The sequence below is a fragment of the Anneissia japonica genome, unplaced genomic scaffold (genome assembly GCF_011630105.1).
Source record: "Anneissia japonica isolate Jap-2015-1 unplaced genomic scaffold, ASM1163010v1 scaffold287857_len828801_cov194, whole genome shotgun sequence".
NCBI lineage: Eukaryota > Metazoa > Echinodermata > Crinoidea > Comatulida > Comatulidae > Anneissia > Anneissia japonica.
Window position 1 is genome coordinate 252,493 of NW_022738478.1, and position 13,728 is coordinate 266,220.

At 35.0% G+C, this 13,728-nt stretch overlaps 1 protein-coding gene across 2 annotated transcripts; it reads left to right on the forward strand.

The window, feature by feature from the left end:
• Positions 1–1,058: 1,058 nt before the first annotated feature.
• On the forward strand, positions 1,059–13,726 carry LOC117117552 (probable cytosolic oligopeptidase A). Of its 2 annotated transcripts, none has more exons than XM_033261881.1 (17): positions 1,059–1,544; positions 2,636–2,907; positions 3,564–3,772; positions 4,250–4,410; positions 4,795–4,911; positions 5,292–5,468; positions 6,022–6,156; positions 6,910–7,017; positions 7,668–7,764; positions 7,954–8,023; positions 8,502–8,585; positions 9,103–9,221; positions 10,359–10,563; positions 11,002–11,077; positions 11,895–11,961; positions 12,673–12,833; positions 13,045–13,726. In XM_033261881.1, the coding sequence occupies exons 1-17, from the start codon at positions 1,447–1,449 to the stop codon at positions 13,160–13,162; spliced, it is 2,274 nt and encodes a 757-aa protein (XP_033117772.1). In that variant the 5' UTR covers positions 1,059–1,446; the 3' UTR covers positions 13,163–13,726. The 2 variants fall into 2 exon arrangements, with proteins under 2 accessions (XP_033117772.1, XP_033117773.1); XM_033261882.1 differs by having other exon boundaries at positions 2,744–2,907.
• Positions 13,727–13,728: the final 2 nt, after the last annotated feature.

The following is a 13,728-nucleotide window of genomic DNA, read 5'->3' on the forward strand; positions in this document are numbered from 1 at the left end:
ATTTATATAATTCAAATTTACCTTTTAATCATCATCTTCTGGCACAAAAATGTCATTTTCTTCCAAGAAAGCAGCTCCTTCTTTGCTGATGGTTGCACCAACATACATGAACGGAGCGACGACGATGCAGACCAGAGGTAGTCCAAAGCGAACACTGGTAGGCGCTGGCAAAAGAGCACCTTTAGAATTTGTCACTTCATTTCTAATCACTTGATGTAGCACAGGGTTCGTCTAAAGTATGAAAATATTGCATTTAATAATAATAAATAATAAATATTTATATAGCGCCTAATGATAGTAACATCTAGGCGCTTAACAACAACATAATAAACAATTAAAAATAATAAATATAAGACAAAAATAAAATGAAAATGAGCAGCGATGCAGGAGATGGTGACATTCAAGTGGTCTCACCCACTGATGTCAAAGTAACGTCGCTGTCTCAATGAGGCAATTTACACGCAGGTAATCCACAAAAGGCAGCAAGCTGGACTTCAGCACTTTCCACCACAAGATAAGCCTGTGGCTCCACTACTGTGCGCTGCCGAGACAACGACGTTACCTTGAGTAAGGACAACCTGAAAATAACAATAATAAACATCCAGCAAGTTAAACGGTCAAATAAAAGTGAGTAAATTATTATTTTTCATTGCATTGATATTGCATATACAGAGAAATTTAGTTTCACAAGAATTATAAATAACAGTATAGCAGGCCATTTGCCTAGTTGACTTGGGGCCGAGTTGACTCGAATTCCTGTAGACTAGGCCTAGCTTGCCTACCTACCTAGGCCTAGCCTAGCCAAGCCTCCTCTCCAGGCCTAGCCTAGGCTAAGAAAGACTAAGCCTAGTCGAAAGCGTTGTATATTTTGTCCTTTCTTTTCATAAAGCACCTGGTGGAGTGAATGGAGCATAATATGAATAGCAACTAGGCCTAGCGTTAGGCTATATCGAACATGATTATTAGAGCTACCTTCAGGCCACCAAAGACTGTTCGATGTTTTAGTTGGAGAAATCTCACAGCCACTCTACCACCAATGGAAGCCATTTTCTTGCTTTGTTTGTTGATGCGAGAGAGAGGAGGTTCCAGGAAGTCAAATATGGAACGCCATTAGTATCTCCAGTTACTATGTTTGCACATAACCGAAGATACTAGCGGCGTTCCATAGTCATCTAGTTTCCTGTAACCCTGTTGCAGATCCTAGTAGCAAGGCTTCACACCGCCACGCTTTGCAAAGCATCTAGGCTTTGCACAACCGCATGGTGAAAGTTTTTCTGAATGTAACATTCGCGTCATTTTACGCCAACCAATAATATATCGCGTCAACTTGTGCTAATTGCATCAAATAATGCTACATCGCGTCAACTTGTATGCTAATTCGCGTCAACTTACGTCAACAACCAGCGGTCAACGTTGCAGCAGACCAGACTGGCATCAAAATAATTAATGGCGCGAGTGGTGGGCCTAGGCCTGTGCCTAGGTTTTTGCAAGCTCTGTTCACGTGGAAGAATGATATTAAGGTTGAAGCGATGCTGTGGAAAGAGGTGAAAATGTGTTATTTTAGTTAACCTTTTCAATTCAATGAGAAACTCTATGAATTCCTGGCTAGTGGAAGTGAATGCTAGGCCTGGGTTGGAGACCCTGCCTGGCCTACTATAAGAAAGTAGCCTAGGGGCTAGGCCTAGAGCTAGAGAGGGCCCAACAATCCGGCACTGAGAGGCCTAGGCTAGGCCTAGGCCAGGCTATATACTACTAGCCTCCTAGATATAGATATAGGCCTATACTAGGCCCGGGCCTAGGCTTACTACTCTAGGCTGGGAAAACGGAACTAAGTAGTAAAGACTGAAGATGATAGGGTTGGGACCGGGATTATAGATAATTTGATTTGAATTTAATTAGCAATCGGCATCAGACTAAAATACAAAAACAAAGAAGACAAGACAAGGTAAAACAATACTACAATTGAATACTCTGAAAGCAAGGAAGGAAGGAAGGAATAGCCCAAAAAGGTTTCAAAGAAACGTATTTCCATTTGGATCTTGCAAACGAAACATTCAATTGCCAAAAAAGGAAGAACAGGAAAGGTATCAACACAAAGCTAAAATGGAAAAAGGATTATTTATAATTTTAAAAGTGATGAACACACATTCACTTTCAAGGTTCAGGATGATCATATTATTATTATTATTATTATCGTGCGGGCCTGATAAAATATCTTACCCGATTTTCTCCATGCCGAATTGTTCATGAAGTACCGGTAAACATAATAGGGACAAACCGTTGCCAGAATTTTTGTATTATTTCAAAACTATTGTATTAAAATTTTAGTAAAAATGCCACCTAGGCCTGACTTAAAAAATATTATTTGATATTAATTGTATTTTGCTGTTCCATGTGTGAGACATTTAGCCTTCATTGGCTAATTCTTTTATTATTTCTTATTCTTCACAATTTGCCCAAACAGAAAATTTTGAGGATTGAGGATAGTGGAAATTAGAATTAAGGAGAGAATAAGTGAGTTTTTATGTTGTTTAAGAAGACAAAAAAGAGTCTATAGATAGAAAAGCAGTTGTGCAGAGACTGCCGTCTATCTAATGAATTAAGCAATGCTTATAATCATGTCCGTTTTTCACAGACTTCAAATTGTGTTTGTTGTCATCACACTTGTTATAATAACACAGCTTGTAACATCTGTATCATCATGGGCAACATGTCCCGTACTCACCTATCTACCCATCTCCAGGTTCATGTGCGCACTTCCGGGTGACATCCGTGACAACCCTCTACTAGACCAGCAAGGTCTTCCCAGATTCAATGCCATCGGACCAGACCATGTTGTCCCAGGAATTACATTCCTGGTGGAGGAATGTGAGGTTGAATTAAAAAAGTTGGAACATTCATTAGAAGGTTAGTCGGAGTTCTTTGCACCAAATTTTTGAGTGGAGGTATGCATAATAAAAATATTTATAATAATAATAATAATTATAATTATTATTATTATTATTAATTTTATTACTGTATTATTATTATTATTATTATTATTATAATTTGCATATAATACTATATAGTTATAAAATTGCCTGGTATTCAGTGTTTTTTTTTTGTACTTGAACTCTACAATGTTTGTAAACAGCATTATTGGAAACTGACTTATTTTGTTTTGAAATAGCAATTCAGTGTTAGTGGTTCTTGTTAACAGTAGCAAACTTTGCAATCAGCAGAGTATTTTATTTCACCTGTATGTGTGTGTGTGTTATGCTGAAGTTTGTAAACAGTAATATTATGTAATTTAGTGTTTTAAAAATTCATATGTAAATACTGAAGTGCTTTGGGTATAAACCCACTTCTACATTTCACCTAATTTTACATAACAAGCCTTTCTTAAGACTCAAATTCCTGGATCAGCCACTGTATCTCCTGGAAATGACTTCTTCCAACCCTGTATAACATTGACATTAATTTTAGTAATCCTGAAGATTATTACAAGAGAGATGGGTATTGCCAAATAAAGAATTAAATCTAAAATTGATACTTTTTAAAATTTCCCTCATTATAATCTCAAGGTGAAACAAAACGCAGAACGTGGGAAACAGTTGTTGAGGCACTGGAACTACTTGGTTCGCGTCTGTCGTACGGATGGGGTGTCGTCAATCACCTGAATGGCGTTCAGAACAGCGACAAGCTGAGGAAAGCATTTCAGACTGTACAGCCAGAAGTTGTTAAAGTTTCTAGTTTAGTTGCTCAGAGTCAACCAGTATATAAAGCTATGAAAGTGGGTAGACATTCATATGAATAACAAATAATATTATATTATTTGTTATTCATATGAATAACAAATAATATAATAAAAATAATGCTGATATATTTCTAGTATTTTTATAATTACCTACATATTTATATATTTGTATGTACAATTTGACTTCTAATAAATACAAATATTTATAAGGTGCTAGCATTTGCCAATGAAATAGAGCTCTTACATGGAAAAAATAGAACATTGACATTTTTATTTATCCTTTCTTTCAGTGAGACTTTTTGATTTCTTGTTTCGCCTGCCAATAATTATTTTTTATAATAATGAAATTTTATTCCCTGATTCAATTCTCTCTGCTGACCTCAAATCTAAAATTCAAGCAGAAATCCAGTGCCTAAAAGACAGTCATATTACATTAATAAGGTATTTTATGTTGTTTTTTCAACATTTTTTACACTTATATTAAGTATATTGTACTTCTGAATTATTCTTAAGGAGCTGGAAACCAATAATGGCGGCCTTGATGGGCCTCAGTTGCGGATCATCTCTTCTGCAGTTCGTAGTGCAAGGCTAGGTGGAGCTGAGTTAACAGGCTCCGACAGGCTACGCTTCAACAAAATCAATCAAAATCTGGCAAACCTTAGCAATCAGTTCAGGTAACACAACCAGTAATATATTTAAGGTACTTTCTTTAGGCAATTAATAAGGTACTTTCTTTAGGCAATTAATTGTTGCTTTAGCCATTCTCTCCATGAAAATATCTGGCCGTCATTGATCAACTTTTTAGTTAAATTAAATTGAATTTGAATAAGAGTGTAATCATAATTGTATTTACTATGTGAGATTGTATTTTGTTAATCTAAAAATTGATGTTTTCTATTAGTGTATTTTCAAAAGTTTCATTTGTTTTTCTATATCGATATTCAAAAATAACCAATCAAATGATCTAATTATATTAAATGATATAATTTGATATGATATAATTATTAATATAATAAATGATATAATTATATAATAAATGATATATATTTTTTGTTCAGTAACAATGTTTTAGATGCTACAAAGGCCTTTGACCTTGAGCTGTCAGACAAGAGGGATGTAGAGGGTCTTCCAGATACTTTACTTCAATTGATGGCAAGCAATGCGGCTAAAGATAGGTGAATATATAAAAAACTATTATATAGTATCTTTTATAATCAATCGTGATGTCATCACTGTAAACTCTCAATGTTATTTTCCTATTCCCAAATGTACACTGATTTTTTATTAGTGCACTGTTTACTTGATCTTTTATAAGAACAATTAATTTTATACGTAATATTATATTGTATCGTTTTCATTTAGGCAAATGGGGCAAGGATTCCTAATGTGAAATTAATCAAAGTCTTATATAATCACAGTAGTGGCTAAATGAGTACAGTTGTTTCAGTCGTGAGAAAAACTCTTGTCACTGATATTTTGAAAATTATTATTACATAATTATAATAATTCTCTATTGGTTTTTACATAATTTTTTTATTACAACCCTTCAATTTAGTGCTAACTTTGAGAGTGGTCCGTGGAAGGTAACGTTGGACATGCCCTGTTTTGAACCCTTAATGAAACACTCAAAGAACCGAGAGCTGCGTGAACATGTTTACCGGTCCTACATTAAACGAGCATCTGAGGGCACTCATGATAATACACAGATCATTGAAGATATTAGACAGCTTAGGTAAGTTCTAGAATAATTGGATATATTGGGCTTAGGGATGTAGGTTCAATATTGTGGTCCTTCTGGTCTTCGGGTACAAGCTCTCCATTAAATCAGCAAATTTCGTCTTCAAAGGGGGTGGTCATTTATGTACGAAATTATAATATAAACAAGATCACTCACCAATTCAGTTCACACTTATTTTCTTGCATGTTGTATCAACATATAGAAGTATTTTCAGTGTGAATCACACTAAGTTCAAAGACTTCCAGTGTGGTCCTTCTTGTGGTGATTGGCAGTACACCGGCAGACCAATCCACTACTCTTTTCTGAAGAGTGTACTGTGTTCTTTAACATGCACATGATCCATAATGCACATGGGGAAGATGGTGTGCTATCGTAACTTGCATTTCAGCCCTCCAGCTGAAATACAAGGAGAGCAGCAATGGGAATTGAATTGGGGACCAAGAGATATCCACAGTTCAGCACAAACACAGTGGCTACTAACAGTTTAGCTGCCTGAGCTAAGCTGCTCACTCAATATAATAATATATTTTTGGTTTGTGTTTCTTAGAAAAGAGAAAGCTGACCTCCTGGGGTTTCCAAATTTTGCAGCGCTCTCCTTAGAAACCAAAATGGCTTCCAATGTCCAAAATGTTTGGAATCTTATTAACAGTTTGAAGGAAAAGAGTAGGAAGGCATCAGAAATGTAAGTATACCTTTTTTTTTAAATTAAATTTTATGGATGTTGTTATTGCTCTTGTCGAAGCTAGATTTTCGTGAAGTGCATGTAAACAACACAATTTAGCGATCTAAAAACTACAAAACAGGACAGAAAGGTCCATAAAATATACATACGTTTTAATGAAAATTAAAACAATATTTTGTTAAATGGAAGAATGCTAGCTAGCGATTAAAATAATTCGTTTTTATCGAAGGTAAATGTAGCTAGGGCCAGGGCCTAGAGAATCTACCACTTAGATTGCGATAGAACACGCTGCTGCACTGGTCGTTGGTTCATACTGGTAGGCTAGGTTAGGTAGTGGAAACTCACACCTTCTCTACAGTAGTTTAAAATTTTTTTTTAACGAATACCACTTGGTACTAGAGGTTCCTAAAATACAGTAGATGTTTTATTAAACAAGCCTTTCGACCATGTGACGTCGACGGCCTGAAACTGGCTGGCTGTTTATCTGGCTCTAACTTGGCATCAAACGCAATTAGGGGATTATCGTATCATGTTTCAAGACGGGTATATCTAGATAAAGTTTGACGTGAACCAGGCTATTGTCTTCATAGTTATTATTGTTGATCTTCTCACGGTTGCCATAGTTTATCTTTATTATTGTGGTTGTCTTTATTGTTGTATTCTTTTATTAATCATATTCATCTTCATCTTATTATTGAACATTTCAATGGATAAACACTGATCCATGACTCTAAATTTATTATTATATTTCAGGGAACTTTCTGAGCTGCAGATCTTTGCAAATGAGAATGGATTCAATGGGAAATTGCAACTATGGGACTTGGCATTTTGGACTGAAAGACGTAGAGAACATTTATTCAAGTTAGCAAATTCATTTTTCCTGGCAATTTATTGGATTGGTATCACTTCTGTATTTGTTATTTGGCTGGTAATTTGTAATAGACACAAATGGTGACCAGTAACCGAAGAGTAAAGAACTGCAAGGGTACGACTGCACTGATTTTGTATGCACGCAATGTAATGTTAAAAGAAGTACTCCCACAAAATAGGGGGTGCCCTATTAAACTTTGAATTTAGCTCGCTAGAAACTCGTTTTTTAAAGACACGCCCTTTGTGGCAGTACTTTTTGAAACAGGATTGTGTTCCAAGGAAACCACAGGTCTCTTGCAGTTCTATAATCTTTGGTGTAACATACAGTATGGTGCTATGTTGAGAAAAGCAATGTCAAGGGAAATCATTATGATCACTCATTCTAGAATTTTCAATGCAATTTTGGCTTTAGACTTTATATATATAATTGGTATCTTTATTCAAAAAAACTCCTTTATAAAAAAATACATTAGTAGCCAAAAGCTAAATTTGTACAAAAGGAAAACAAGAACGAGAAACAGCAAAAACATCACATTAAAACAATACAAAAGCAAACCCAAACCATCGGTATAAGTTCACTACGTACATCGGTATAAGTTCACTTTACATACAAGTTTGTGAATATTTCTTTTTTTTTACAGGATGAACGATGAAATACTGCGTCCATATTTTCCACTGCCAAAAGTTCTGCATGGACTATTTAACTTAACTTCTTTTTTGTTCAATGTTGAGATATTGGTAAGAAGATATTATATTTTCATGCAAAACAAAATATTTATTCTGGGTTTTTTTAGTTTCGTGTTTAGTTGTGAAGAAATAAGATAAAAATAAATTAAAATTTCAATCAATTTTCAAAGCTAAATCGTAATGTAAAAGGAACTTTTGAGGAAACTTGCCATAATATCATTAACATTTTCTTGTTCACAGCCTGATTATGAAAGCACTATAGAGACCTGGCATCCTGATGTCAAGTTTTTCAATATCAATGATGATGCAGGTAAAAAAGCTATACAATATATAGTTTTTATAATAGGCTCCTAGAAACAATAAATGAATATTGCAATAAATGCGCAACCCATATTAGATTTTGCTGACTATATCTTGGAGTTGCCCATCCTTTTAGACTGGTGTTGCAGTGCGCTCGCACTGATCATCACGAAAATGCTATGTTAAAATGTGAATAGGTGTTCATCGGTTAATATCTACTGCCCAGTAAAAACAAACAACAGAAATACAAACAAAAAATAAACAGATCAATAAGAAATATTAGCAAGTGTATATTTTATTAATTATTATTAATTAATTATGAGATGGTAGGTAAACACTGTATACAGCTTCAGTACCACATCAATTTTAAATGTACAATTCATATTTTCCTTACATATGAAATTCTGGACCTGTTTGACTAATCCCACAAGTCACTGTTACATTACAGTCTTTAAATAATTATTTGTTATGCTTTCATTTTTCCTCAGGAAATAGAATAGCATCATTTTATCTTGATCCCTTCAGTAGACCTGCAGAAAAACGTGGTGGTGCCTGGATGGACAGTTGTCTTGGTTGGTATAAATAAGCTGGGCAGATAGAGGGAGTGAAGACGGTGCGATCGCACCCCCTAAATTATATTAGGTGCAATTTTGGGGCACCTAAAGGTCCATATTGTCAAATTTTTCTCACCTCAGCCCCAACCATGGTGGGACTGTGGTGGTGTGGACTCTTACACACACCATACTGCCAAATCCTGCATCCGCCCCAGATAAGACTTTATGTACTAGTTCATATAAATATTCATCCCATTGAAACTTAAGTATTGAATAGATTTTATATGAGTAACCTCACATCAAATCCAATTGTTTCTTTTTATCGTCAAACGAATCATGGCTGGAAGGGAGACTGGCCTGTCTGGTGGAGGGCTTAATCTAACTCCTGTGCAGGAGTAAATGACAGTGCTTAAAATTACATTTTATATGAAAATAAATATATGGATAGAAACAAGGTTAATTGTGGGTAGCCTAATGCTTTTTCTTCAAAGTTTGAAAGGAGTAATTATGGTATTTTTATTGTCCAACACTATAGAGAAAAGTGAAATACTTGATCGACGGCCAGTAGCTTACTTGGTCTGCAACCAGTCGCCACCAGTAAATGGCAAAACATCGTTGATGACATTCAGGGAGGTGGAGACACTCTTTCATGAGGTATGTAAATGGGAAGTTTTTCAGGGGCATGCTTAAGTTATTTGTTCTTTCTAGGTTGTTTCAAGATAACTTCTTTGATTTAGAAATTTTCAATGAAAAAACATCACAGTTCTAGGAATAGGAACATTTCTATAAACATTGTACTACACAACGATTTATTTATTATTTATAAATATAAATGCATTCTTTCTTGAAACTTACCAGGCTCTTTCTTGGGTTATCCAATGTTAGTCAATCAACCATTCTTATTAATAGGTCCATGAATCAACCAACCACTCTTTCAATATCAATCAACATATAATAAATTGATCAATAATCAAATTAACCAATCACTCAACAACATTTGTCAATTATCCCATCTCCAACCAATATACAGTAAGTCAATTAATTAAACATCCAATTAATCTATTAATTCAATCAGATCATATAGATTATTGGATTTTATATATATAAACAAAATTAAACAAATAATTAATCAAACAATTTGATTAATATATACAGTATATATATATATATATATACTTGCCAACTTTCCCTAACTTGAATAATTTCTAGGTTGAGCTTATTTGACATGCCAAATTGATGTGTTTTCCATTAATTAACCATCTGTAAGTCAAATCGAACAAATTTTCAATGCCATTTTGGATTTGACTTAGACAAGTTCAACTGTCAATTAATATATAATCAATTAAACAGTCAGTCAATTCAATAGTCAATGAGACCACATTGATTTAGATTCCAAGGATAGGATAGGATAGGAGTATTTCGGTGTGACCAAGAATAACCCACTAAGACCGAAGACTTGTTTCCAGTGGGGACCTTCTGGTGGTGAATTGGGCAGTACACCGGGAGATAATCCCCTACTCTTTTCCGAAGAGTGTACTGCGTTCTTTAACGTGCACATGGGCCATAAATTCACACGGGACCAACAGCTTAAACGTCTCATCCGAAAGACGGTGCGCTCTTGTAACTTGTATTTCAGCCCTCTAGCTGAAACACAAGGAGAGGCAGCGATGGGAATTGAACCGGGGACCTAGAGATCTCCACGGTTCAGTGCACACACAGTGGCTACCACCAAATTAGCCGACTGAGCTAAGCTGTTCTCTTCAATACCTCTCTTTCTGTGTCTGCATGCAGTTTGGTCACGGTCTTCAGCACATGCTTACTAGAGTTCCTTACAGTTCTGCAGCAGGAATTAACAACATTGAATGGGATGCAGTGGAGCTACCATCTCAGTTCATGGAAAATTGGGTGTATGATGACCAAACGATGAAAGCCATTAGTGGACACTACATAACAGGAGAAGCACTTCCAAGGGAGCTCTTTTATCAGTTAATTAAAGGTAAGATATGATGATATTAATAATTCTTAAAAAAATGTTTATCCTTCCTCCATAACCTTAAGTTCCGGAGAAAAAAATTGATGTATGAGCCCAAGCTGCCATATTGCCTTGGATTTTTTTTTTTTCAAGGCAACACTTAGATCATGACCAATGTTTGGGTCGTGATGTTTTTTAAAGGGTTGTCGTTTTCATAATGCTCTACATAACAATCTGTCCACTAACTTAATAACTGAATACTAACAAATTGTCCCACAGGTTTAGGAATATTTTTTGGGCGATGAGAGGTACAATGTTTTATAGGCCCTCCATCTATCAAAGTCCCTCCCTGGGTTTCCTCTATTTCAAATTCATGGATCTGACAATTTAATATCTATATTATATTTCACACATTATTTGTAAGTGAATTTTTCACACATTTATTCTGGTTTTTGTCATTAGCCCGCAAGTACATGGCAGGGACTGGAATGCTCCGTCAACTGTATTTGTCGGCCCTTGATATTGAGTTGCACACAAGGTAAAAATTGGCTCATACTTTTTTTTTCTTAAACGAAAGAATGCAGTTAAGTTTAAATGAAAGAATGCAGTTAAGTGCAATAAGTGTAACATATATGCCACCATTATCAGTATGAACTGCTTGAAATTAAATGTATAACAAATAATAATAATTCAGGTTTATTTTTATTCACATAAAAAAAATAGCATAAAATTACTCATTTGCAGCAAGACCTGAATTAGGAGCAAAGTTATTAGTAAAATATTGACTAAAAATACTATACAAATGAGTTGACGAATAAATATTTACACATTGAAAAAGAATAAGTACATTAGTGAAATAAAATACACTATTAATATTTAAAAATTATTTAAAAAAATTCATCATAAATATTCAATATAACAATAGAATTATATAAAAACATGGATATATTAATACAAACAGTTGATAAAAGTTTTGCAAGTCATATACAAATGCAAACATAGGCAAAGGTTGGCTGACACGACCTAACATACTAATGTTTTGATGCAGCCTAAATTCTTTTAGATCTATAAAATACAGGATGAAATAAAATAATGTTAAAAATATTAACAGAATGCAATTTAGGACAGTAAGCCAGTTCGAACTATGCATGCCCGTATCAAATTTGATGACATAACCAAACATACATACACTGTACAGTAGGTTTATGTTGATTGACCTTGAATATGAGCATGCGCAATTCAAACTATGATTTGGATAATTACGCTGCAATTAATTGATCATTATCCTACCACCTTATAATCTACAGAAACATGTCACTTTCTGTAATTATTGACAAGTTTGATTCTGTTTTTAGCTCTGAACCGTGGTTAAGTGTGTTGGATAATGTAGCTGCTGAATACTCTGTGATGAAACCACTTAAGGTGTGTATCTCGGTTCAGTGTACAATATGGTCTATACACAGTAAGTTACTCTTCGCATGTCCAACGTATGAAATGTGTAGGCTGCTGGCACCTTGACCTCTGATGGAAAAAAAAAAATTTTGCAAAACATGGTGCAGTTATGAAAAAATTATTAATGTATTGTTGTTTATTTACGGTAAATATTGCAGCTGTTACGAGTTCCTCTCCTATTTTTCTTTCTTCCTAAGCTTCTTCCATATTTACATTAAATTTAATTTATTTTACTAAATGACATGCATAACGTATATATATATATATGTATATGAATATATCATTTCGATACATAGTTACATATTCTAACTGGACTCTAGACCTAGGCCTATGTATATATTGTGTCTGTATTTAACATATGTCAATTTTTGTCAATCTAAAGTCGAAGGTATGTCCTGGACCCTTTTATGTTCACTTGGATAGGCTTATCTTCATAAGACTTCTACGAATGGACACCTTTTTGAAGCAAGAAACCAAGTTGTCTTTACCCAGTACTGCTCGTATATTTTATTCGTGTAGCAAACTTTCAACATATACAGAGAAAATTACTCTTTAAAAAAAAAAAAAAAAAAAATAGAGGTGTAGCTGCATTGCAACTTTCGCAGGTCTTGCTCAGCCCAGTTTTTGTAATTGCTCACTAGGACAAATTTGTCTTAATTTACTTTACGTTTGTATTTGCAGGAGGATCGATTTCCCTGTTCATTCCAACATATCTTTGCCTCTGGTTACGCAGCTGGATACTATTCATACAAGTGGGCTGAAGTGATGTCTGCTGATGCGTTTGGAGCATTTGAAGACGTAGGCTTGGAGAACCGCGATGCCTTAGCTAAAACCGGTCGAAGGTACAGTATAGAATTGAAGTAACATGTCATGCAAGGGCTTGAGGTGCCCCTTATTTTTTACCTCGCACATGTTTTCATTTTCCACAAATACTTCCATAGATATTGTAAGGATAAAATTTCCCTCTGCCCCTTCTTGGTGGCACTGCCTTATGTGCTTAGAAAGATTGAATGAGGAATGTCCCCTTAAAAATTACTCATTATTTTTTTTTAGATTTAGGGAAACTGTCCTGGCACTCGGTGGCGGAACACATCCAAGTGAAGTCTTCAGACAATTCCGAGGGCGCGACCCATCCCCAGATGCTCTCCTGAAGTCTTATGGACTGTCGTGAGCTATCATTAAAGACACAACTGCGAAAGCGTTAAGAATGATAGAGAAGATGAAGGGTAGAAAGTTGGCAAGTGCATCATCTCAAGTGTTAGAATGAAGCTTGTAGATGTGCCTGTTCCAGTGGTTGCTGCGCAGAGCATATACATGTATCTCTTGCACATTGCTGGTGTATGTAGCTTATCACATCAGCATCATCATAATATTTTACCACATGGTCAAACATTATCTGAAAGATCACTGTCTTATCTTTTAAATTTATATTTTGTAGAGCACATTAGCAAAAATCGTTCACTACCATTTGTAAGAGTTGGTCATTGCAATAGCGTTACATGGCTCCCAGCCAAGGTAATTGCGGCGAAGTTGACTACTTTTAGGAGCAAACGCAATTCTTTGTATAGTAACAACCGTGCTTGAGAAAGTATTAATGAGTCAGTCTCTAAAGAACATGATGCAATTTGTTACAATTTAAGTTTGCTTGATAATATAGCTGCATCCATACTAAGCAATCCAAAATGCCATTGAAATATTGTTTGACTTAGATAAAACTTACAGATTAATTATTGTATT

What these genes read in the sequence shown, in the direction of transcription:
- LOC117117552 (XM_033261881.1), top strand. Translation starts at nt 1,447, where the DNA reads ATGGCGCGAGTGGTGGGCCTAGGCCTGTGCCTAGGTTTTTGCAAGCTC. An exon ending in AGTAGGAAGGCATCAGAAAT is followed by an intron (nt 6,157 to 6,909) that starts GTAAGTATACCT and finishes ATTATATTTCAG; the next exon opens with GGAACTTTCTGAGCTGCAGA. An exon ending in TGTTCAATGTTGAGATATTG is followed by an intron (nt 7,765 to 7,953) that starts GTAAGAAGATAT and finishes TCTTGTTCACAG; the next exon opens with CCTGATTATGAAAGCACTAT.